Source organism: Lagenorhynchus albirostris, chromosome 9, assembly GCF_949774975.1.
Source record: "Lagenorhynchus albirostris chromosome 9, mLagAlb1.1, whole genome shotgun sequence".
Lineage (NCBI taxonomy): Eukaryota > Metazoa > Chordata > Mammalia > Artiodactyla > Delphinidae > Lagenorhynchus > Lagenorhynchus albirostris.
The window spans coordinates 35,655,230-35,679,097 of record NC_083103.1 but is presented as its reverse complement, the minus strand read 5'-3'; the positions used below and the strand labels follow the sequence as shown (position 1 = coordinate 35,679,097).

Here is a 23,868-nt window from a genome sequence, read left to right as displayed (position 1 = left end):
GATGTCAGGCATTCACTTCAAGACAGTTCAGCAAAAAGAGGGGCACGGGGCAGAGGGAGAATAGATGAAGCAAATGTGCCAAATACTGGTCACTGTTGAATATAAGTGATAGGTACTCAGAGGTTCTATAATTGTGTATATGTTTGAAGTTCTTCATAGTCGGATCTTTTTAAAAGATCATACTAATGACAGTATTCTAAGAAACGCCTAAGAGTGATGAGGCAAATGTACTGTGCTAAGTTGCTTCTATAAAACTCAGCTATCTGCTGTAGCTACCAAGGCTGAACACATGCTTACCCTATGGCTTAACCTTTTCACTCTTAGAAATACCTTCATATGTTCACCAAAAAGACCTGTACAAGAATGTCCATTGCAGCATTGCTCATTAGATCCCTAAACTAGAAGTAAGCCAAACATTCATCAATAGTAGAATGGATAAATACATGCAGTATATTTATGGAATAATATACATCAGTGGGAAAAGAAGGTGATCTTGACTATACACTATGACATGGATGAATTTCATGAATACAACATTCATGAAAAAAGGAAAAAAAGCCAAATACAGAATCTGTCTTTAAATTTCCATAACAAGCTAAACTAGTATAATGGTGATAAACATCAGAATAGTGGTTACATTTTGTGGGAGGATTTATCATTGGATTGGAAGGGGAATAATAGAAGCTCTGGGGTCTTGAGAGTGGTCTGTATCTTGATCTAGGTAGTGGTTGAGTGTGTTCACTTTGTAAAAGTTCACTGTGCCCAGTCAGTGATTTCCTCACTTTTATGTGTGTGTTATATATTTTATACTTGTATTCTTCAATAAAACATTTGTTAAATAAATGATTCTCACATTGGCTAAAAAAAGAAAATATTTTTTTGCATGTACATAATATTTCAGTTTAGGGCTTCCCTGGTGGCGCAGTGGTTGGGAGTCCGCGTGCCGATGCAGGGGACACGGGTTCGTGACCCAGTCCGGGAAGATCCCACATGCCGCGGAGCGGCTGGGCCCGTGAGCCATGGCCGCTGAGCCTGCGCGTCCAGAGCCTGTGCTCCACAGCGGGAGGGGCCACAGCAGTAAGAGGCCTGCATACCGCAAAAAAAAAAAATTTCAGTTTAAAAGTTCTTAAAGAACAAACCAAAAAAGGACATCCAGCGGTCAGAAGCTTGGTGAGTAAAAGGAACTGAAAGAAGCCCAGCATGGCTGGCGCATGTAGACCAGTGCTGAAGGAGGGTGGCAAGCTGTCCAGATCATTTAGCACCTGTACTATTTGTTTTTTTCCTTAGACCAGTGGGAAATAATTGAAGTTTTTTAAAGAGAGTGATATGACCTTAAGGGCACTTGAGAAGGATCATGGTTGGAATGTGGAGAACTATTAGGGAGACCAGAGTGGATATGAGAGGCCTATGGGTCAGCTATTACAGTACCTCAGGCAAGAAATGACAGTGACTTGCACAAAGGTAGTTTTAGCGGAGATGGAGAAAAGTGGATGTATTTGAGAGCTATCTAGAAGGTAAAATTGCCAGGACTTGAGCACGGATTAGATAATGAGAGATGAAGGAAAGAGGTCACAGTGGTGTCTGCAAGGTTTCTTGCTTTTACAATTTGAAGAATGATGGTACTATTTTGTAAGACAAAGAAACTTGGAAGAAGAACAGGTTTAGAGGGGAGGATAAGAAGCTCGTTTATTAGTATGTTGAATTTGAAATGCCTTTGAGATATGCAAGTAGTGATGTCCAGTGGAAATTAGAATACTCTTCTGTGGTCTGTCTTGTCCAGTCAGACTTGTGACATGTTCTGTCCACATATGATATATGACAGTAGAATCAAAGAAGTATAGGCAATCATAAAATCACTCTTGAACTAGGATGTATTTTCTAACCTGTGCTACTTCTTGAGGTTAATAGGCTCTAAAAGTTTTCTTTTCTCTCTCTCTTCCTTTTTTTTTTTTTTTGGTAGGCAGATCCAAGGGAGTAGCATCATGTGCAAGTAGAACTTGATCCAAATTAACTATTCAGGTAGAAGAAAAAGAGTCCATGAGAGAATTAATGGTCTAATTAGTGCAGATGATACTACCCTCCATTTTACTTAATGAATATGTGCTCCAAAATGAGCCTGAGGTGGGAAACACATCTGCTGTTTCTTTAGTTATCTTCCACTTCCAAGTATTTCTGTAGTATGAGCATCTTGCTGGACTGCATGCGATTCTTGCCTCTAAAGGTATATACAGTAGTCACCCTTATACACATTCCAAGACCCTCAGTGCATGCCTGAAATCAAGGATGGTACCATACCCTATATATACACTGTGATTTTTCCTATATATACATACCTGTGATAAAGTTTAATTTATAATTAGACACAATAAGAGAATGTTCAAATTGCCAGCATCACTGCTCTTGGAGTTCAGGGCCATTACTAAGTACAATAAGGTTTACTCAACAATTGATCAGATAACCGAGTTGGCTACTTAAGTGAGTAACGGGTAGGTAGGATAAACAGCAAGGATACTGTGGACAGAGGGGTGATTCTCAACCTGATTGGGATGGAGCAGGAGGGCGTGAGCTTTTGTCACACTACTCAGAAGGTCATGGAATTTAAAACTTATTGCTTATTTCTGGAAATTTCCATTTAATATTTTCATGGGTAACTGATACCAAAGAATGGAAAACTGCAGATAAGTGCGGACTACTGTATTTTTAATACAACATGGCACTCTGCAAGCCATCTGCTTTATCTGGAGCCCAACCAAAGAAATGGTGATTTGTGCCATTGCCCGAAGAACTGGTTGTATTGAACATATTGAGGGATGGTTTATATTTCAGTCTCCAATGCAAAACCTTAAGGGGTTTTCCTGAGTGATTTTGATTATCTGAGATTTTTCCAATATGTGACTTATCCTCTATATAATATATGACTCTGCTGTAAAAGAATGCTTTGTCTCATATTTAAAGGGATTCTAGCTAGTTCTGATATTTTTGAGATTTGGTTAAAGTCCAGGTGTACCCTGTGCATTACCTACAAAATTTTGGACACTTCCACTTAATCCTGTCTTATTTTTCATTTTTCCCAGCCACAGAGGGCCCATCCTTCTAAACTGGACCCCTAAGGATTTTAACCTTTTAAAATCTGGATTTCTTCAACTCATTCTCCATGTTTAGTTGCCCTCTTACCTACTTTTGTTCTCTCTCCTTGGAAACATACCATTAAGAAAAAATTAATTTTTAAAAAGATATCTTTCCCACTTCATATTAACTTTGAGGTATATGTTTATTGAGTAGAATAGTGGGAAGAATCACCTGCAGTATTTAACTGTTACTTAACCTACTCAGAGAGAATGCAGAAGTCCACAAAATGAGGAACCCTGAAGTTGAGTAAGACATCTAGTCCTTGGAGTCAACAGAGATTCCTATGCTTTATCCTCTTTGAAAGCCATGCTGTAAATGACACTTCTGAATCTGCATTTTTAAAAATTCATTAAAATTGATTCTGAATCCACCTATTGAGTTATGTTATAAAAGGATTTGAACATCAATTGTTCTGAAATACAGGTTGAGTGGAATGTTGAAATTCTTAAGCTACATTACGATCATAATTTAATTTTAGATAGGTATAGGGTCATGCTTAAAGTCAGCAATGCCCAGGGTCAGAATCAATTTATGAGAGAAATAATCATACTCAAGCCCAACTAAAATATTTATCTTAAGCACAGCAATAAGCATAAAAATCAAATAATCAATAATAGTGGACTCTTGATTAGAGATGTCAGGGAAGTTCTCCCCAGCCTTATCTCAGAGGCTGCCAATTAGCATTATTAGGTTGTGATAGTAAATGAGTTTGACCAGGTATTTTCCTCTCTGATTCAGGCAGTTATCTCTGGAATAATGACCTATAAGGAAGTAATTTTCTCAGTACAGATTCCCTTTGACTTATGCTCTGGCAGAAACCATCGTAAACATTAGCATTCAGATCTTCTAAAAATCCTAAAGCACTTAGTATTTCCAGACTTCTGAGGTATATGCATGTATTCACAGGAGAGATCAGTCCACATGCAAAGATGAGTCAAGAATTGAAAAAATAAATTTTTGTTGTATATACCTGTTTACCTAAATCAGTCTTATATTTTTCTTTTTTAGAAGACTAGATGAAGAAAGGACCAATCTTGAAATAGAAGGGAGTTTTCTAAAAATAATTTAAATCAAAGAGGAAAGTTTAAACAGTGGTAATCTAGCACTGTGGTTAGAAACTTTGAACTTTGGGCTTCCCTGGTGGCGCAGTGGTTAAGCATCTGCCTGCCAATGCAAGGGACACGGGTTCGAGCCCTGGCCAGGGAGGATCCCACATGCTGCAGAGCATCTGAGCTCGTGCTCCACAACTTGCGCTCTGGAGCCCGCAAGCCACAACTGCTGAGCCCACGTGCCACAGCTACTGGAGCCCACACGCCTAGAGCCTGTGCTCCGCAACAAGAGAAGCCACGACAGTGGGAGGCCCGTGCACTGCAACGAAGAGTGGCTCCCACTCACCACAATTAGAGAAAGCCCGCACACAGCAACAAAGACCCAACACAGCCAAAAATACATAAATAAATTTATTAAAAACGAACAAAGAAACAAAAAACTTCAAGCCTTAAAGCCAGTGGGCCAAGTTTACCAGTATGACTTTAGAAGAGGTATTTAACTTCTCTGAACTTCAAATTTTTATCTGAAAAGTGGAGATAATAACGCCAATAATTGCTGGGTATTATTTTCAGTGCTAAATGAGATAGTGCATAAAAGCGTTTACCACTATGCCTGGCACATAGAAAATGCTCATAAAATGATCTGATTAATATTTCCATTCACTTTCCTATCTTGCTGCATTTTTTAAGGAAAGGATTATTTAGTTTTATTTTTAACATTCATTTCCTTATGGGGATTTAGGATGGTGTGATTTCATAGATTGGATTTACTTGCTCCATCAGGATTGAACAAGCATCACTGATTTGGCTCTCAGTACTATCTTAAAGACCAGTTTCTTTACAGGCAAAGATATACAATGAACTCTTTGACCTGTTCGTATCCCTGAATATCTAATGGATTAAAGAAATGAGACCTTCTTTCAAAATGCCGCATTTATGCAAATCAGGTGCTTCTCAAAGCAAAATCACTCCTTTCTTCTTACAATTTTGCAGAGAGTCACATTTTTTACTTTTTAGATCACTAGGACAGTGACATCGCTACTACAGCATGCCCGTTCTTTTAACAAGTGATATGTCCTGGCTGTCCCTAAAGTCTGTACCATAGCATTCAATCTGATTTCTTTTTTCTCTTTTCCTCATCATCCTTTTATTCAGCATCCAGTCCCATGAATGGGGGCCCCGAAAGATGTAAGTCATTGTCTCACTCAGTATTCAGAGATCATAATCAAAAAAACACCTAACTTCTACTAACTAGTATAATTACCTTTGAAAAATTGCAGCCCTAAATGACAAAAAAAAAAAAAAAAAAAAAAGTAATGTTGCCAGATTTTTCATTCTCACCCCAGATGTTGGATAGTTTTTAGAAGGGCTCAGGCGGGGAGGTGGTAGCCATCTTTTTTACTTCACTTTTCAAAACAGAAAAAAAATCCTGTTCATTCCTGGAAGGTAAAGTGTATCACATCTTCTACTTGCCCCCTATTTCCTGTCTGTCAAGATTTCTTTCAGTATTCCATCTCTTAGTTTATACTTCTGAAATTTCATAAAGACAAGAAGCGTCTGGTAGAGATTGATTTCCTAGTCACAAAAATGAGTTTTTAATAGTTTTCAGTTTTAAACCTCTGCAGCAGTCACAAAACTGATTTCTTTTTTGTTCTGCACTCATTTTTTAATTCAATATATCTACTATTTTGTCCTTAAAATTAAAAATATAATGTTTACTTATCATTGATAGTATTTTCTGGCATTTGAGGAATGAGGAGTGGGCCATAGAGGCCTTATAGCTTTTAAGGAACATTGGAAATCAGCATGAAAAATGGAATATAAGGAAACAGTAACCATTGACATTGAGCTGTGAGAAACTGATGACATGTGAGGAAGCAGGAGATAGAAAACTAGAGAAGCAGTGGGCTGTAAGAGTTTTTAAGTGGCAAGCACAGACACACACACACACACACACAACTTTTCAAAACGACTTTTCATTCAAGCAGCATGTATTGGATACTAGTGCTGTGTTAGGCCAGTAGTCTCTGGCCCCAAAGACCTTCATTTAGTAGGAGAGGCCAACATATAAATAGATGATTGTACTATGGTGTGCTATAATAGAATTTAAATACTACAGGCATATATAAAAGATAGCGTTGACCTGGCACACTCTTATTTACTCACTTTCCTCGAAAATCTTGCTCATATTTAAGGTTTTACCGTATTAGGCATGACTTTCTTCCAGAAAGCCTTCCTCATTTACTGTATGCAGTAAATTAGTGGGGAGTGACTGATTAATTGATGCTGGTACTGACATCAAGGAATATTCTAGAGTAGTTGACATCAAATATGAGTTTTGAATAAAAAGTAGGAAATAATAAGAGAAGTAAAGCCTCATGGTTTTCTTTTCCCAAAGGTCGGTAGGAGTTGAGCATAATATATCATTCATTTCTTTATTTGTTCACTCAATTAACAAATCTTTATTAATTTCCTTTAGTCCCTGAACATCCCAGGCTATTTCATGCCTTTGTAACTGCATGGCTATTTTCACTAAATGTTTAGATTGAATGCCCAGTCATTGTGCTTAGGCATTGAGGATAGGGAGGTGAACACAGTTGCAGAGAGATTGCCCTAAAGGGCCTATTGGGGTTTACAATTGAACAAAAGACATTGAACAAAAAGCATTATGAATATGGTGAATGTTATTGCAGGGAATGCAGGGATATTTAATGGATGTATTACAATCTACTCCGCGGGATTAGGGAAGGCTGCCCAGGGAAAGTAACATTTAAACTGAGACATAACAAGTAAGAAGGAGCTAGTTTAGAGAATGGGGAAGAGAGTTACAGGGGGTACCTTAGATAGGGGAAAAAAACAAAACAAAACAGTGCAATGATGAATCTGCCTTCTATAACAGTGGACTGTGTAAAAGGAGTTACCCTTTTACTGAGACCAGCTACAAAAGCTGAAAAAAATACTAAATATTATCTGTTTGAAAGTACCAGGGAGATAAATTAGTAAAGCATTACCAAGCCAAGACTCAGGAAAGAAGGAAATCCAAAGAAATGAGACTGGCATTTGGGACTGCTTTTGCCCTGTAGGCGTGTACCAGTTCAGAGGAAGCAGCTAAAGGACTTTGTAGCCCTTTTGATAGCCTCACATGGTTAGGAATACAAAAACGGAGCTCTTTAAAAATTCCCCAGTGCATTGCATTGGGACCCAGAAAGACTGTACCCAAGGGTAAGGTAAAACAGAGGTAAATGAGCCCTTGCAGGGACTGCAGCCCCGCTTCAAATCATCTGGGTGGCCCAGGAAATTCTCAGACCCCATTTTTATTTATTTATTTATTTATTATAATTTTTTTTATTTTTGGCTGTGTTGGGTCTTCGTCGCTGCACGTGGGCTTTCTTTAGTTGCAGTGAGCAGGGACTATTCGTTTTGGTGTACGGGCTTCTCATTGTGGTGGCTTCTCTTATTGTGGAGCATGAGCTCTAGGCACGCAGGCTTCAGTAGTTGTGGCTCATGGACTCTAGAGCGCAGACTCGGTTAGTTGTGGCTCACAGGCTTAACTGCTCTGCAGCATGTGGGATCTTCCCGGACCAGGGCTCAAACCCATGTGCCCTACATTGGCAGGCGGATTCTTTTTTTTTTTTTTGCAGTACGCGGACCTCTCACTGTTGTGGCCTCTCCCGTTGCGGAGCAACAGGCTCTGGACACACAGGCTCAGCGTCCATGGCCCACGGGCCCAGCCACTCCGCAGCATGTGGGATCCTCCCGGACCAGGGCACGAACCCTCATCCCCTGCATCGGCAGGTGGACTGTCAACCACTGCGCCACCAGGGAAGCCCCAGACCCCATTTTTAGATTAAGATAACTTTGCTTTTGCCAGCACCCCCAAGTTCCTGGCAGAAAAAAAGATTCTTTCTAGAAGAGTATTTTTATAAGTCTGAAATTATTTCTGCAGTTTTTCATATATAATGTTCAGAACATAATCGAAGGTAATGAGTCACACAAGGACACAAAACAACATCAATCAAGAACCAGCTAAAACAGGAAATAAAAATAGAGCTCCAGGTGTTACAGGTGTTAGATGTATAGATATGGGTTTTAAAATAACTATGCTTACTAAGTTCAAGGACAAAAGAAATTACAGATGTCAAATAGTTGGAAATATTTAAGAAATAATAATATAACAGATTTGATAAAGAACCGAACAGATATTCTAATACTGAACTAAAGATGAGTTTAGTGGTAAATATTAAATCACTAGTGTAGAGAGGATTATTGAACTGGATTTTATGTCAGAGGAAATATCCAGAAGGAAGCACAGAGGAATGCCACGATGCAGCATTGGGAAGGGCAGGAGATATAGAAGATACAAGAAATGGTCTAATATATGTTTAAATGGGAGTCCCAAAGGGGAAAGGAGATGAGAATATTTCCAAGTATTTGAAGAGATAATGGCTGAGAATTTCCCAAAACAGACGAAAGACAGTGAGCTACAATTTAAGAAGTACAACATAACTTGAATAGGAATGGATAGATATTTTACGTTTCTGGGTATATACCCCAGAGAAATTAAAACATATCCACACAAACACTTGTTCATGAATGTTCATAGCAGCGTTATTTATAAAAGCTAGAAACTGAAAGCAATCCAGATGTCAGTCACCTGAAGAATGAATAAACAAAATGTGATATAGCCACACAATGAAATATTATCTGGTTATAAAACAGAGTGAAGTCCTGATACCTGCTACAGAATGTATGAACCCTGAAATGATGAGTGTTGAAAACATTATACAAGCGAAAGAGGCCAACTACAAAAGAATTCCATTTATATGATATTCCATTTCTGTGATTCCATTTATATGAAATGTTCAGAATAGGCAACTCTGTAGACAGGGGATAAGACAAGGAGTATGGATATAGGGTTTCTTTTGGGGGTGATAAAAAATGTTCTAAAATTAGATTATGGTGATGGTTGCACAACTCCAAATATACTTTTTTAAACATTGAGGGACTTCCCTGATGGCACAGTGGTTAAGAATCCGCCTGCCAATGCAGGAGACACGGGTTTAAGCCGTGCTCTGGGAAGATCCCACATGCCGTGGAGCAACTAAGCCCACGTGCCACAGCTACTGAGCCTGCGCTCTAGAGCCCTCAATCCACAGCTACTGAGCCCATGTGCCACAACTACTGAAACCCGTGTGCCTAGAGCCCGTGCCCTGCAGTGAGAAGCCACTGCAACGAGAAGCCCGTACACTGCAACGAAGAGTAACCCCCGCTCGCCGCAACTAGAGAAAGCCCACGCGCAGCAACGAAGACCCAATGCAGCCATAGGTAGATAGATAGATAGATAGAATTATACAGTTTATTTAACTGGGGAAATTTTTATGGTATGTGAATTATATTTCGGTTGAAAAGAGGGGAATAAATCCACACCTAGATACATCCTACTAAGACTACAGAAACCAAAGAGAGCATTTTAGAAGCCTCAGTGGGGCTGTAAGTAGAGCATTGGAATTACCTTCAAAGGAGCAGTAAATAGATGATCTCTCAGCAGGAACAGTAGAATTGGAAAGACAGAAGATAATTCAATGATGACATCCTCGCGAGGACTTCCCTGGTGGCGCAGTGGATAAGCCTCCGCACTCCCAGTGCAGGGGGCCCAGGTTCGATCCCTGGTCAGGGAACTGGGTCCCACATGCATGCTGCAACTAAGAAGCCTACCTGCTGCAACCAAGGAGCCTGCCTGCTGCAACTAACACCCAGTGCAACCAAGTAAATAAATATTTTTTAAAAATGATATCCTCACTGTGCTGAAAGAAAATAACTGCCAACTCTGAATTTTACCCAACTAAAATAACTTTTAAGAATGAAGCTGAAATAGATTTTTCAGGTGAACAAATAGAAAGAAGGACTTCCCTGGCGGTCCAGTGGTTAAGACTCCACGCTTCCACTGCAGGGGGCATGGGTTAGATCCCTGGTCGAGGAACTAAGATCCCACGTGGCGCAGGCAAAAAAAAAAAAAAATAGAGAAAGAATTTGCCCCAGGAAACTGATTTCTGAAGGGTATATAGGCAAACAAAAACAATCCCTGGTGGAAGACCAGAGGTAAAGGAAGCAATAAAGATTAACAAAAGTTATATATGCACATATATATGCACATAGCAATAGTTTCACTCCTAGGTATATACCCAATAGCATTGAGTACTTATGTTCACCAAAAAATATTATCAAAAAAGTTCATAAAAGTGTCAACTTAAAACTACTCAAGGGGCTTCCCTGGTGGTGCAGTGGTTGAGAATCTGCCTGCCAATGCAGGGGACACGGGTTCGAGCCCTGGTCTGGGAGGATCCCACATGGCACGGAGCAACTGGGCCCGTGAGCCACAACTACTGAGCCTGCGCGTCTGGAGCCCATGCTCTGCAACAAGAGAGGCCACGATAGTGAGAGGCCTGCGCACCGTGATGAAGAGTGGTCCCCGCTTGCCACAACTAGAGAAAGCCCTCGTACAGAAACGAAGACTCAACACAGCCAAAAATAAATAAAATTTAAACTGTTGATTCATTAGTGTAATTTAAAACAAAACAAAACAAAAAAACTACTCAATACCTGTCAACAGTAGATTGGATAAATAAATTGTATAGTCGCATATGTCTTAGAGCCATATAACAGCGTAGGTAATATGCAATAGTATAAGTGAATCTCAAAAACAATAATAAAATTAGCCAGGCACAAAAGTCTACATGATATATGTTGAAGTATGTAATAGGGAAAATGAATCTGTTTTAGAAATCAGGGTAGTTAGTGAGGTAAGTGTTGGCCAGGATGTGAAGAAAAGGGAAGCCTTGTGCGCTTTCGGTGGGAATGTAAATTGGTGCAGCTACTATAGAAAACAGTATGGAAGTTCCTGAAAAAATTAAAAATAGAACTACCATATGATCCAGCAATCCCACTTCTGGGTATATATCCAAAGGAAATGAAAACAGGATCTTGAAGAGGTATCTGCTCTCCCATGGTCATTGCAGCATTATTTATGATAGTCAAGATATGGAAATAACCTAAGTGTCCATCAGTGGAATAAAGAAGATATGCCATATACATATATATATGTATATACACACACATACGCACACGCACACATAAATGGAATATTATTACACTGTAAAAGAAGGAAATTTGCCATTTACCACAACATGGATGGACCTTGAGGGTATTATGCTAAGTGAAATGTCAGAAGAAAATGAATATTGTTTGATATCACTTGTATATAGAACTTAAATAAAAAGGCCAGACTCAGAAACAGAGATCAGAATAGTAGTTATGAGGGAGTGTGGGATGGGAGAAATGGGGAAATGTTGGTCAAGGGTACAAACTTCTAGTTGTAAGTTGAATAAGTTCTGGAGGTCCAATGTACATCATGATGATTATAGTTAATAATACTATATTATATACTTGAAGGTTGTCAAGAGAATAGATTTTAACTGTTCTCATCACAAAAAAATAAATGATAATCATGGGATATGATGGGGGTTTAGCTAATACTATGGTGGTAATCGTTTTGCAGTGTGTAAGTGCATTAAATCAACACATGGCACACCTTACGTTACACATTGTTATATGTCAATTATATCTCAATAAAGCTGGGGAAAAAATCAGGGTAGTAGTTACCCTGTGGGGGTGCCTAGGGTTGGCTAGGTGCCTAGGGGGACTGCTAGGTGCTGGGGTGTTTTGTTTCTTGATCTGAGTGTGGGTATCATAGCTGTATTCTGTTTGAAAATTCACCATGGTGTGCACTTTTGTGTACTTTTCTACATGTCCGTTATACTTTAAAAGGTTTTTTTAAGTGAAAATATTGGTAAATCTCAGTGAATATTGAATGTATAAAATAATAGTATCTTATTTATAGCTAGGAAGAAATGTAAAGGAGTTAGGCCACGTAAGATATCAATCTACAGAACGTCAGAATTGAAGTATTTACGTTTTAGGTTCTGAAGAGGTGATCTCGTCTGCTCCGTAAAACCACTTTCATAAGCAGTTTTGAAATTACAAGGGAGAAATCTAAGTAAATTTTAAAGGAATTTCAGTTATAATTTGGGAATATTTTAAGTAGATCAAAAATTAGTTATGTTGAGTTTTTCAGTAGAAGTACCTTTTAAAAATATTCTGAGACCTGTGGTCTGTTTTGATGCTTTCCATATTGCTTGATCTATTTCTAAACACTACTCAGTTTGGCAATATCCCTTGAGAAGTATATGGCACTTAACGTGTATTGTTCCCTAGAGGAATCAGGAAAGAAAAGATGCAGATTTCCTCTTGGGATAAAATAGAAAATTAATTGAAGAGGGAAGAGTCTATAATTTAAGCTATTGTTAACATTAGGAGAATAGCATAATATGTAATTTTCATTTTTGTTGATTATGTTTTCTTAGTTTAAATACCAGTTATCACCATCAGAGTTCATGCTCTTTATGCAGCAGCTTGGTATGGTCTGTATTTTTATCTTCATCTTGTTGGTTTTTAGACAATGATGTAAGCTTAAAACGTATAATCTTTTTTATGCAGTATCTTCTTACTCTTTCTTCACTTGCTTCAGACTCATCGTCAGTTAGCTTTTGAATTCCATACTAAGATTTTGAAAGAAATACTCCAACAAAAAATGAACTGTATTTTTGTTATAGTGATTCTGCTGCATGGATTACAAGCACTCTATCTGCATGCTTGGATAAACTCCATCAAAAGCACATTATCCTCCTACTTCTGTGGCCAGCTGCCTAATTGTATCTGCTGTAACCACACGCTGTTGGAACATGATACCAATGAAGAACAGAAATGATAAATTACTCCCTGCAGGTGATAGTGATAATGATAATTTTTAATTTCCTTCTTCATCATAAGGTGTAGTCTGATCTTATTTCATTGACTGCATCCTGTTACATACACACATGATATGTCCGCTTTAAAGAAGTACTCATCACACCAAAATACATGAGAAAGTAATTCGTTTTTATTCCATGTCATTGTTCTTCAAATGAGCATGTATAAAACGAACTGCATCTACCTTTGTATGTATGGGATGAAAAAGCAAAACGTGGCTTAAAACAGATTTTCAAATGATTCAATTTACAAATGCTGTGAGTTGTTTTTCCTTTTTGTGAAATCCACAAAGCAGAAACAAAACAGCTCATTGTGAAACTCTGTTCTAATACTTAGGAATATTTAAGATGCACAATAAAGCTACATGTCTGTATTATTTTCCTGTGCACTTCAAAGTAATTATGGAAGATTCTCACCAAATTACAAGCGTGATCAAACTATCCCAGAAATTTACTGTATATTTTTCTTCCATTCTGTTTCCTTCTGTCGTCATCGCTATTGTTCGTAATTACCACTCATTCTTTCTCTCAGTCTAAGTGACTTTTATAACTAAAATTTTTCTGACTGTGGTGTGTGGTGTAAGTCAGTGAAATTTTATTTATTTCATTGTGACCTTGCCTTTGCAGATTAACCCAGCTCCTATAGATAATTGATTTCAATGCTTATTTTTCTCCTTAGCATTCCCTTTGCCCCTGACTAGAGATATGTATGGAACAAAGGGGACATTTATTCTGTGGTCACGTCTTCAAACCTATCTGATCTTTTTCAAGCACATGTCAAGTTGTGCTGCAATTATTTATTACCATTGCCAATTAGTCATTTTCAATTTCCTGTGGTGGTTGTTTATTCTTATATTTGAATGACTTCCACAGACAGAGTGTTAAGTTCATTGAAATTAACATTTAAAACACCTAGAGATAGCCTGTCAAAGTGATGGTAACAAGGAGGTGAAACTATAATTGAAAAGTAGTTGTATGTTTATATTCTGCAGCAAAATGAATAGTTTTGTCCCCAAATCAGCTGACATATTTGATTGTTTATAATGGCCTTGCAGAAATAAAAACACTGATCATAGTTCCACTAGTTTATATGACTATGTTTCAAGTTTAAGGTTTTTTCCTCTTTTTTTCTAATATCTATTTTAATTATCAAGGATCATTTATACGGGGGGGGGGGGAAGGAAGCGCTTTCCCTAATGTGGCATTTTAGTCCTTGCTTGTGTTTGAGAGTAAATACCATTTTAAGCCCAGAAAATCCCTTTGGTTTTTCAGAGCAAGCATCTTCCACTTTCTCAGTTAAGTGAATGCTACCTCTCTGATGAGTACATTATCTGCATGTAATTTTAAATCCCAGGTGATTTTCTTTCTGACTTCTCCTCATGCTTCTGATTAATATTTGCTATGGAACTGATTTTAATACTACCCTCAACCAAACATCATTAGGAGGGTAAATCTGCATGAGGAGTTGGATATCCTATAACACACTTCAGAGGGAACTATAAAATAGCTGTCGTTCATTTTTATTTCTTATTTATTTGTCTTCAGGCTTATAAACTGTTTTTTGGTTACCCCCAAACTACTCAATATTTCACTGTAGTTTTGGGTATCTGGGCAAGCGTTAATTTCTTTTTTGATTTTTAACTAAATTTCATAGATAGTTGGATTTGGGGATTGGAAGACAGTTCTAAAATATCTTTGCATTCTCAAATCTTTTTATCTTTATTTTTTAATTTTGTTGTAAACTTGTGTATCAGCTTCTCCTCTTTGTTAAGACCTTCTATAATTATAATTCTGCAGTGTTCTACTATATTAACATTACCAGTCTGTATTTTATCAGAGTTAAATATATGACATATCACTTAGTGTATTTTATATATATTTCAGACTCACGTCACATTTTCTGATAATGTTGTAAGAGCTTTTTTTAAACCTGAATTTGTTGTTTTCACAAAAGGTTTTATTAGCTAACTCGGGTTTTTTTTCCCCTCCGCTTTCTTTTTTGGTAACAGAGTATAAGGAATACATAAAAACGTGTATAACTTAAAGAATAGTTATAAGGTAACTAACTGTCTCACCATGAAACCCACTTACTAAAAGTTTTAAAAAATCATTTTAATGTTTTCATATAGTTTCCATAGTTTTTATTACTGTTACTATTCTGTTTACACCTTTTCTCCTTTACCTGCTACTTTCCCTTAATTTGCTTTTGCTAATCTCTTGAGAAGAAAAATAGTTATTGAAAATGTTCTTTTTGTAGAATTACTAGTTGGGGAAAACTTGTCATTCTTTTTCTTCAAATTCATTTAGTTCCTACTATATATTAGACTCTGCCCTAACCCTTGGGGTGCAGAGATGAGTGATTTTTCAGAGTCATTAAGGGAAATGTACAAAGGTAATAGTTGAATTGAATGCCTCTCTATGCAATACTATAGATTATTTAACTCAAGTATTATTAAAAATAACTTATCACAGAAGTTGTTCATATTTATGGGAAATGTAAATTATATATAAGCATGAAGAATATTAATATTAGAAATCTATCATCCACTTTCAATAGCTTGGTGAAATCTTTCCATATAGATATATATATTCACATTTGTATAACACAGGATAAGTGCCCATAATAAATATATATTATTCTTTTCACCTAATAGTATATCACAACTATTTTTCCAAATCAGTAAATATTTGTCTACAGGATTACTTTTCATGGCCAAATGGTATTCTATTATTTGTAGATTTTATGCTTTATTAACTGATCACCTGTTGTTGAAAATGTGGGCTAAAATTGACATGTTTAAATCTTTGCAAGCATACTTAATTTTTGGAAGTTTTTAATTACTGGATCAATGAGTATGTACATTGTATGAAATCTTAGTTGTGTGCATGAAAACAGAAAAGTACACAAATCATAAGTATAGTTTGGTAAAATTGCACAAAGTGATTACCCCGCCATATACCCAGCATTCAACTTAAGAAACAGAGTATTACCAGCAACCCAGGAGCCTATCACATAACCCCTTCCAGTTTCTACCGGTATTGCAAGGATAACTACTATTCTGACTTGTAACACTGAATTAGTTTTTCTGTCTTTGAATTTCCTGTATATGAATTGAATCATATTGTGTGTACTATTTTGTGTCTGACTTCTTTTTAGTACAAATGTTTTATCTTTTAATGTGTATTACTTAATTCCCCTAGAAAGGTTATTTCAGTTTACTTTCACAGCATGAATGCTCCTTTCCCCACTAATTGTAGATATTATCATTTAAAAAATCCTTTCCTCAACATGATCAAGGAAAATTGTATCATGTTGTCTTAATTGACTTATTTTTTTCTAAGTAGGTGAAACAGTTTCTTTAGCATGTTTACTAATCATTTGATTTTTCTTTTGTAAATTTCCTGCTTTTTTGTTGTTAGTTTCTTTTGACGTATTGCTTTCTTTTTTTTTTTTTTTTTTCCCGGTCCGCGGGCCTCTCACTGTTGTGGCCTTTCCCGTTGCGGAGCACAGGCTCCAGCCACTCTGCGGCATGTGGGATCTTCCCGGACCGGGGCACGAACCCGTGTCGCCTGCATTAGCAGGCGGACTCTCAACCACTGCGCCACCAGGGAAGCCCTGACGTATTGCTTTCTTATTAATTTGTAGTAGCTTAATGTACAAAGGACAGTGAGCCTTTGTTACTTATATTGTAAATACTCTCAGATCTGTCATTCATGTTTTAATTTTGATACTACAATTTAAATTTTTCTTTATTAAGTTTCTGCTTTGCTTATGATACTTAAAAATAAACCTTCTTTATTTCCAGATTTTATAAACACTTGTATATACTGGTGGGATTTCATTCTTCCTCCCTCCTACCCCTCCACCCCCTACACTGATCTTTGTGCATACATGTGCATACATTGAAAACCCCACCAGATGATGTTATAATTTTTCCATTAAAAAATCATAGGTATCTTAAAGGAATTCAGAGGGGAAACATAGTGTTTTATATTTACCCAACGATTTATCGTTCTTCTCTCATTTTTGATGTTTCAGGTTTCCTTCCAGTATTATTGCCCATCAGCCTGAAGAACTTCCTTTAAAATGTCTTCTAAAAAGCCTGTTGGCAATGGATTCTCTTAATATTCCTTCACTTGAAAATTCATTTATTTTATCTTCATTCCTAAAGGATGTTTTTCCTGGATATAGAATTTTGAAAGGTTTTGTTTGTTTGTTTTGTTTGTTTGTTTGTTTTGTTCCAATATCTTTTTCTTTTCCATCTGGACCTCCTATTACATGTATGTTAGTTCCACAGGTCCCTGAGTCTCTGGGCATTTTATTTCAATCTTTTCCCCTTGTTTTTTAAAATTAGATAATTTCTTTTGATCTAACTTCACATTCACTGACCTTGTCCTCCTCTATCATCTCCATTCCGCAATTCAGCAATTCAGCTCAGGAAGTTTTTTGTTTCAGTTATTGTGTTTTTCAGTTCTGAAATTTCCATTTGGTTCTCTTTTCATAGTTTCTATTTCTCTACTGAGAATTCCTATCTTTTGATTCATTTCAGTGTGTTTATTTTACGTCATTGCTATTAACTTATACCAGCATAGTTATTTGCTTTAAGTCTTTGTCTGATAGTACCAGCATCTGGATCATCTCAGCATTGGCATCTGTTGATTGTCTTTTCTCTTGAGAGTTGTTTACATTTTCCTGGACTTTGTATGTTGAGTAATATTGGATTGTATCCTGGATATTTTGGACTCTTAGTTGGGTTATAATCATCTGGGCAGTGTTGATGTTCGTTGTTAACAGGCAGTCCATCCAAAGTCAAGATATAAGTTCTGTCAGCAGTGTCTTGGCAGACAATGGTTCAAATCTCATTTCCATTCTTTAAGAGTTTGCTATACTGTTTTGGGTCTCTCCTGCACATACACAGTTTAGGGATTGGTCTGAGACTTATACAGGTTTTTCAGTTTGACAGAATTATATAGTATTTTGATTCTCTCTTGGTATCTAAAGTATAATGAACCTCAAGGTTAAATATTGAATTTGGAGAGGAGTTGAGGAAGATGGCAGAAGAGTAAGACGCGGAGATCACGTTCCTCCCCACAGATACATCAGAAATACATCTACACGTGGAACTGCTCCTATAGAACACCCACAACGCTGGCAGAAGACCTCAGACCTCCCAAAAGTCAAGAAACTCCCCACGTACCTGGGTAGGGCAAAAGAAAAAACAGAGACAAAGAATATGGACGGGACCGGCACCAGTGGGAGGGAGCTGTGAAGGAGGAAGGGTTTCCACATACTAGAAGACCCTTCACTGTCAGAGACAGGAGGCCGGTGGGGGGGGGGAGCTTAGGAGCCACGGAGGAGAGCGCAGCAACAGGGGTGCGGAGGACAAAGCGGAGAGATTCCCGCACAGAGGCTCGGTGCCGACCGGCACTCACCAGCCCGAGAGGCTTGTCTGCTCACCCGCCGGGGCGGGTGGGGGCTGGGAGCTGAGGCTCGGGCATCGGTCGGATCCTAGGGAGAGGACTGGGGTCGGCTGCGTGAACACAGCCTGAAGGGGGCTAGTGCGCCACAGCTACCCGGGACGACGGAGTCTGGGAAAAAGTCTGCACCTGCCGAAGAGGCAGGAGACTTTTTCTTGCCTCTTTGTTTACTGGTGCGTGAGGAGAGGGGATTAAGAGCGCTGCTTAAAGGAGCTCCAGAAACGGCCGCGAGCCGCGGCGATCAGCGCGGACCCCAGAGACCGGCATGAGGCGCTAAGGCTGCCGCTGCCGCCACTAAGAAGCCAGTGTGCGAGCACGGGTCACTATCCGCACCTCCCCTCCCGGGAGCCTGTGCAGCCCGCCACGGCCAGGGTCCCGTGAGCCAGGGACAACTTCCCCAGGAGAACGTACGGCGCGCCTCAGCCTGGTGCAACGTCACGGCGACCGCTGCCGCCACAGGCTCGCCCCGCATCCGTACCCCTCCTTTCCCTCGGCCTGAGTGAGCCAGATCCCCCGAATCAGCTGCTCCTTTAACCCCGTCCTGTCTGAGCAAAGAACAGACGCCCTCAGGCGACCTACACGCAGAGGCGGGTCCAAATGGAAAGCTGGACCCCAGGAGCTGTGCGAACAAAGAAGAGAAAGGGAAATCTCTCCCAGCAGCCTCGGGAGCAGCGGATTAAATCTCCACAGTCAACTTGATGTACCCTGCATCTGTGGAATACATGAATAGACAACGAATCATCCCAAATTGAGGAGGTGGACTTTGGGAGCAACGATATATATATTTTTTCCCCCTTTTCCTCTTTTTGTGAGTATGTGTATGCTTCTGTGTGAGATTTTGTCTTTAAAGCTTTGCTTTCACCATTTGTCCTAGGGTTCTATCCGTCCGTTTTTTGTTGTTTTTTACTTAAAAAAATTTTTTTTCTTAATAATTATTTTTTATTTTAATAACATTGTTTTATCTTTATTTTACTTTATCCTCTTTCTTTCTTTCTTTCTTTATTTCTTTCTTTTCTTTCTTTTCTTTCTTTCTGCTTTTTCTCCCTTTTGTTCTGAGCCATGTGGATGAAAGGCTCTTGGTGCTCCAGCCAGGCATCAGGGCTTTGCCACTGAGGTGGGAGAGTCAAGTTCAGGACACTGGTCCACAAGAGACCTCCCAGCTCCATGTAATATCAAACGGCGAAAATCTCCCAGAGGTCTCCATCTCAACGCCAGGACCCAGCTTCACTCAACAACCAGGAAGCTACAGTGCTGGACACCCTATGCCAAACAACTAGCAAGACAGGAACACAGCCCCATACATTAGAGAGGCTGCCTAAAATCATAATAAGGCCACAGACACCCCAAAACACACCACCAGACATGGACCTGCCCACCAGAAAGACAAGATCCAGCCTCATCCACCAGAACACAGGCACTAGTCCCCTCCACCAGGAAACCTACACAACCCACTGAACCAACCTTAGCCACTGGGGACAGACACCAAAAACAACGGGAACTACGAACCTGCAGCCTGCAAAAAGGAGACCCCAAACCCAGTAAGATAAGCAAAATGAGAAGACAGAAAAACACACAGCGGATGAAGGAGCAAGATAAAAACCCACCAGACCTAACAAATGAAGAGGAAATAGGCAGTCTACCTGAAAAAGAATTCAGAATAATGATAGTAAAGATGATCCAAAATCTTGGAAATAGAATAGAGAAAATGCAAGAAACATTTAACAAGGACCTAGAAGAACTAAAGAGGAAACAAGCAACGATGAACAGCACAATAAATGAAATATTGAATTTGGTTTGGGCCCAATCCACATTAACCCTGCGGATCAATAAAACTCCACATTCTTAACAAAAGCAGGAAAGTACAGTAATTAGCTTTATAGTGATTTTTCAGTAATCAGTTTCCAGTTTTTAAGACTTTATAAGCTTTATTTAATGCCAGTTTTAAAATAGATTAAGTCAAGCCTGTCCCACTAGTGAAAGAAAAAGGAATGGTATCGTTCAAATTTTAAACAAAAATAAGTGAAAATTATTTATTTGTTTGAACATGTTAATTTCTTCTAGAGGCCTTTTTGTAAACTGTTAACAGTAAACCTGAGAGTTACGTTGGAGTTTCTTCTTTGGGTATTTGCCTACATATACGTTTAATTTGAATAGTCTTGTTTTTATTTTCAGGAAAAAAAAACGTAATATTTTAAAATTTCATTTATCTCATCACAAAAATAATCATAGTACTTTGCTTTAAAACTGGATGAACAAGATCAGAAGAAATTAAATGAGCGGGCTTCATATAAAAGAGTACGTTTTAGTTATTTATTGCTGTGGTTAGCAAACCACTCCAAAACTTAGTGCCTTGAAGTCAAAAATCATGTAGGTTTACTTGTCTGTGTTTCTGCAGTCTGGACTGGACTTAGATACTAGTTCTGCTCCTAGGGTTTTTCATGCTGCTGCAGTTGTGTGGAGGCTTGACTCACATGGCAGCATCTCAGTGGAAGAGTCTGGATGGGCGAGGGGCCGCATGAGCCTTTCTCCATGTAGATCCTCACCTTTCAGTGGTCCACCACGGTCATTTCTCTAATTTAACACATACTGAGTATTTGATTAGCCTTGTTGCCCTTATTATTATGTTGTTTCTGTGGGGAAAAGCCAAATTATATTACTTTATTTTTACTAATATCGTGTTTTCCAGGAAAAATAGTGACCTACCATAAGTTTAAGAGTGTCTGATATTGGAAATGGTTTCTTATTTGCCATGGCTTAAGACTGTATAATCAATTGTTATGTAATTAGTTTAATAATTATTTATATTCCTTTGTTTTTAAATAGGCACTTGCTGGCTACTTCGATATATATTTTGAGAAGAATTGCCACAATAAGGTAAGTATCACGAGTTGTCTCATAAGAATTAATTATGTGAAATACATTGTATTTTATTTTTGTGCCCCAAGGTGTTTGATCATAAGCATTCTGCTGTTGTAAGCAGTTGGAGCTTGTATTAGATGTAGTAGATTAATGTACCATGATATTAAAAATCTTGTGCTTCATCAGGTACTTTTGAACTCTACCAATGCAGGTCGTATTCTCTACGGGCCCCCGGAGTACCAAAACACACTGGAAACAAACAGTATTCCTATTGGAAAAGCCATTTTCAGTTAAAGCAGGTAAGAAAGAAAAAGGGGGAAAATGTCTTATCCATTCTGAAGTAAACAATATTCATTCATTCTACAACCACTTTTTCTATGCCCACTGTATTTGAAGCAATATGACATACTAAGATAAGTTCTTAGAGTTTACCATGTACATAAATTTTAGGTGGCATATCATTTCATTAAAGAAGTAAGTTAAAGAAAACTTTTATTTAAATTTAATTTCTGCCAGTTAAAATATATGTGACATTATGTAGCTCTTATTTTGAGTACCACAAAATCAGAAAATTTTTCTTTAAGCAATAGCTAATACGTATTAAGTAGCAAATATAAATAAAAGAAAATGTTGTCATTTCCCAAGTGACCAAAGAGAAATATCACCAGTAGAAGTAAAGTGTAAATTAAAGAGAATGTCATTCAGTAGTTATTATATTCAAAATATATTTTTATTTGTCTAGAATGCTCTCCACTGTGTCCACCTCCTCAAATCTTACATAGTGTTTGAAGACTGATCCAATTCTACATTCATCTCATTGATTGTTCACTTACACAAGCACCTATAGTTCTTACATACCTACACATTTAACTCCAAAAGTTAGAATTTGATTGTGGAATTTTTTTTTTTAACTGCTTATTACATATAAGTCTTCTTGTCCCATCTTCACTGAAAGCCTTCTGACTGTAGGAAAACTGAATGTACAACAGACTTCATTGTAAAGATATTCAACATCAAATTATTTGTGTGTCTCTCAAAAGCAACACGGAGCAAAAATTTGCAGAATGATTCCTACAATATATGATTTATATGAAGTTTGAAAACATGTAAAACAGCTGTATGTACACACACACATAGTAAAAGTAAGAAACAACACTTAAGAATGGTAACCACTGAATTCATGGTAGTGGTTCACTTTAGGGAAGGATGGAAGTAGGATCAGGGAAGGCTACAAAGGGGGTTTAGTGCCATGTATCTGAACAATTTCTTTTAAAAACTGAAGGAACTGTGGCAGAATGTTAAGATTTGACAAAGCTGAGTAGAGGTCATTAAATCATTCTCTTTGTGTTTAAAATATTTCATAAAATTCTAATGTGGTTTTGATTTCACTGTTGAGACATAAAGGAATTTAGTAGATGCAAATAAACACTGTTAGAGTAAAGCAGCACCTTGTCATTTTTTTCACTTTGAGGTTGCAGTGCTATGGAAATAAAACCTTGATGGCGTGATTTTCTCTTTCTCTAGAAAGCTTGAGCACAGCAAAACTGAAATGAAGCCAACACATCCTCATTTCTGTTTCTTTGTTTTGTTTTTTGTTTAGCTCTGGTATTTGGATTGATTTTGGGAAAATTGAAAATACTGCTTTTTTCCCTCACTGTAACCATTTTGTTGTCTTAATGCTAAAATTCTAAAGGCAATACTAATTCTTTCATGTTTTAATCTTGAGGGGGATTTAAGATAGCATTTGAATTTTCTCCTACCTAATTACAACAAAGTATTATTTGATGCCTAGTGAAATTTTGAAATCCTAAATATTCTTTACCCAGTAATCCTTACAGTAATTGATTCAGCTTTTTCAGAATACTGTGAAGAAGGTATATGATTCTAATGCTGCCCTCTGGCACCATCTACATTCTCTTTTTCTTTCATTGCCATTGTGTGTACTCATATTTAAACGGTAAGGCCAATAGGCTCCCCTAAAATAGCACAACCTGCGGAGAGTTTGAAAGAGAAATTTCAAAGTAAGGAAAATGTGGTCATTCTCAGTTACAAGAATTTTTTTTTTTAACCCTGCTGTAGTAAGCCTTTGGTGGTAGTACTGATGAATAGAAGCCAGAAGCTCTGGGGCAGAGTATTGGGGTACACAGTCAGAAAAAGAGCTCTGGAGATCTTCGATACGCCCTTGAGTTTTAGATGAGTGCTAAGATGGTGTGTATGTGGGATGAAATGCCTGAGGTCAGGCAAAGCAGTTGGAGTAGTTGTGAACCAGATATTTCCCAGCATTTACACAGGGCTGGGGTATTCAAATTTCATCAAGCTAGAGTGGGGCGTCTTTCTGGACTCTATTCAGTGGAGATCCCAGAAGGACCATAGTAGTGGGAATAAACTGTCACTTGAGTAAAGGCAACTCTGGATGCTCCTTAACAAAGCTTAAAAACAAGTCTTAAGAGGAAAAACTGAACTGCGTGTAACCTTAATAGCAACAAAGG

General features: G+C 38.0%; 1 protein-coding gene across 8 annotated transcripts in view; it reads left to right on the top strand.

Annotated features, from left to right (window-relative positions):
* The window catches only part of PRMT3 (protein arginine methyltransferase 3), a 137,737-nt gene that overhangs the window by 96,567 nt on the left and 17,302 nt on the right, over positions 1 to 23,868 (top strand). For 4 of the 8 annotated variants that reach the window (XM_060159523.1, XM_060159520.1, XM_060159519.1 and 1 more), the window contains 2 exons: positions 21,344 to 21,394; positions 21,591 to 21,678. In XM_060159523.1, the coding sequence (XP_060015506.1) occupies positions 21,344 to 21,394; positions 21,591 to 21,678 (139 nt within the window). Of the gene's footprint in view, positions 1 to 9,723; positions 9,945 to 12,847; positions 13,020 to 16,553; positions 16,993 to 21,343; positions 21,395 to 21,590; positions 21,681 to 23,868 lie in introns of those variants that run through there. The other 4 variants (XR_009542408.1, XR_009542410.1, XR_009542409.1 and 1 more) reach the window with 4 other exon arrangements.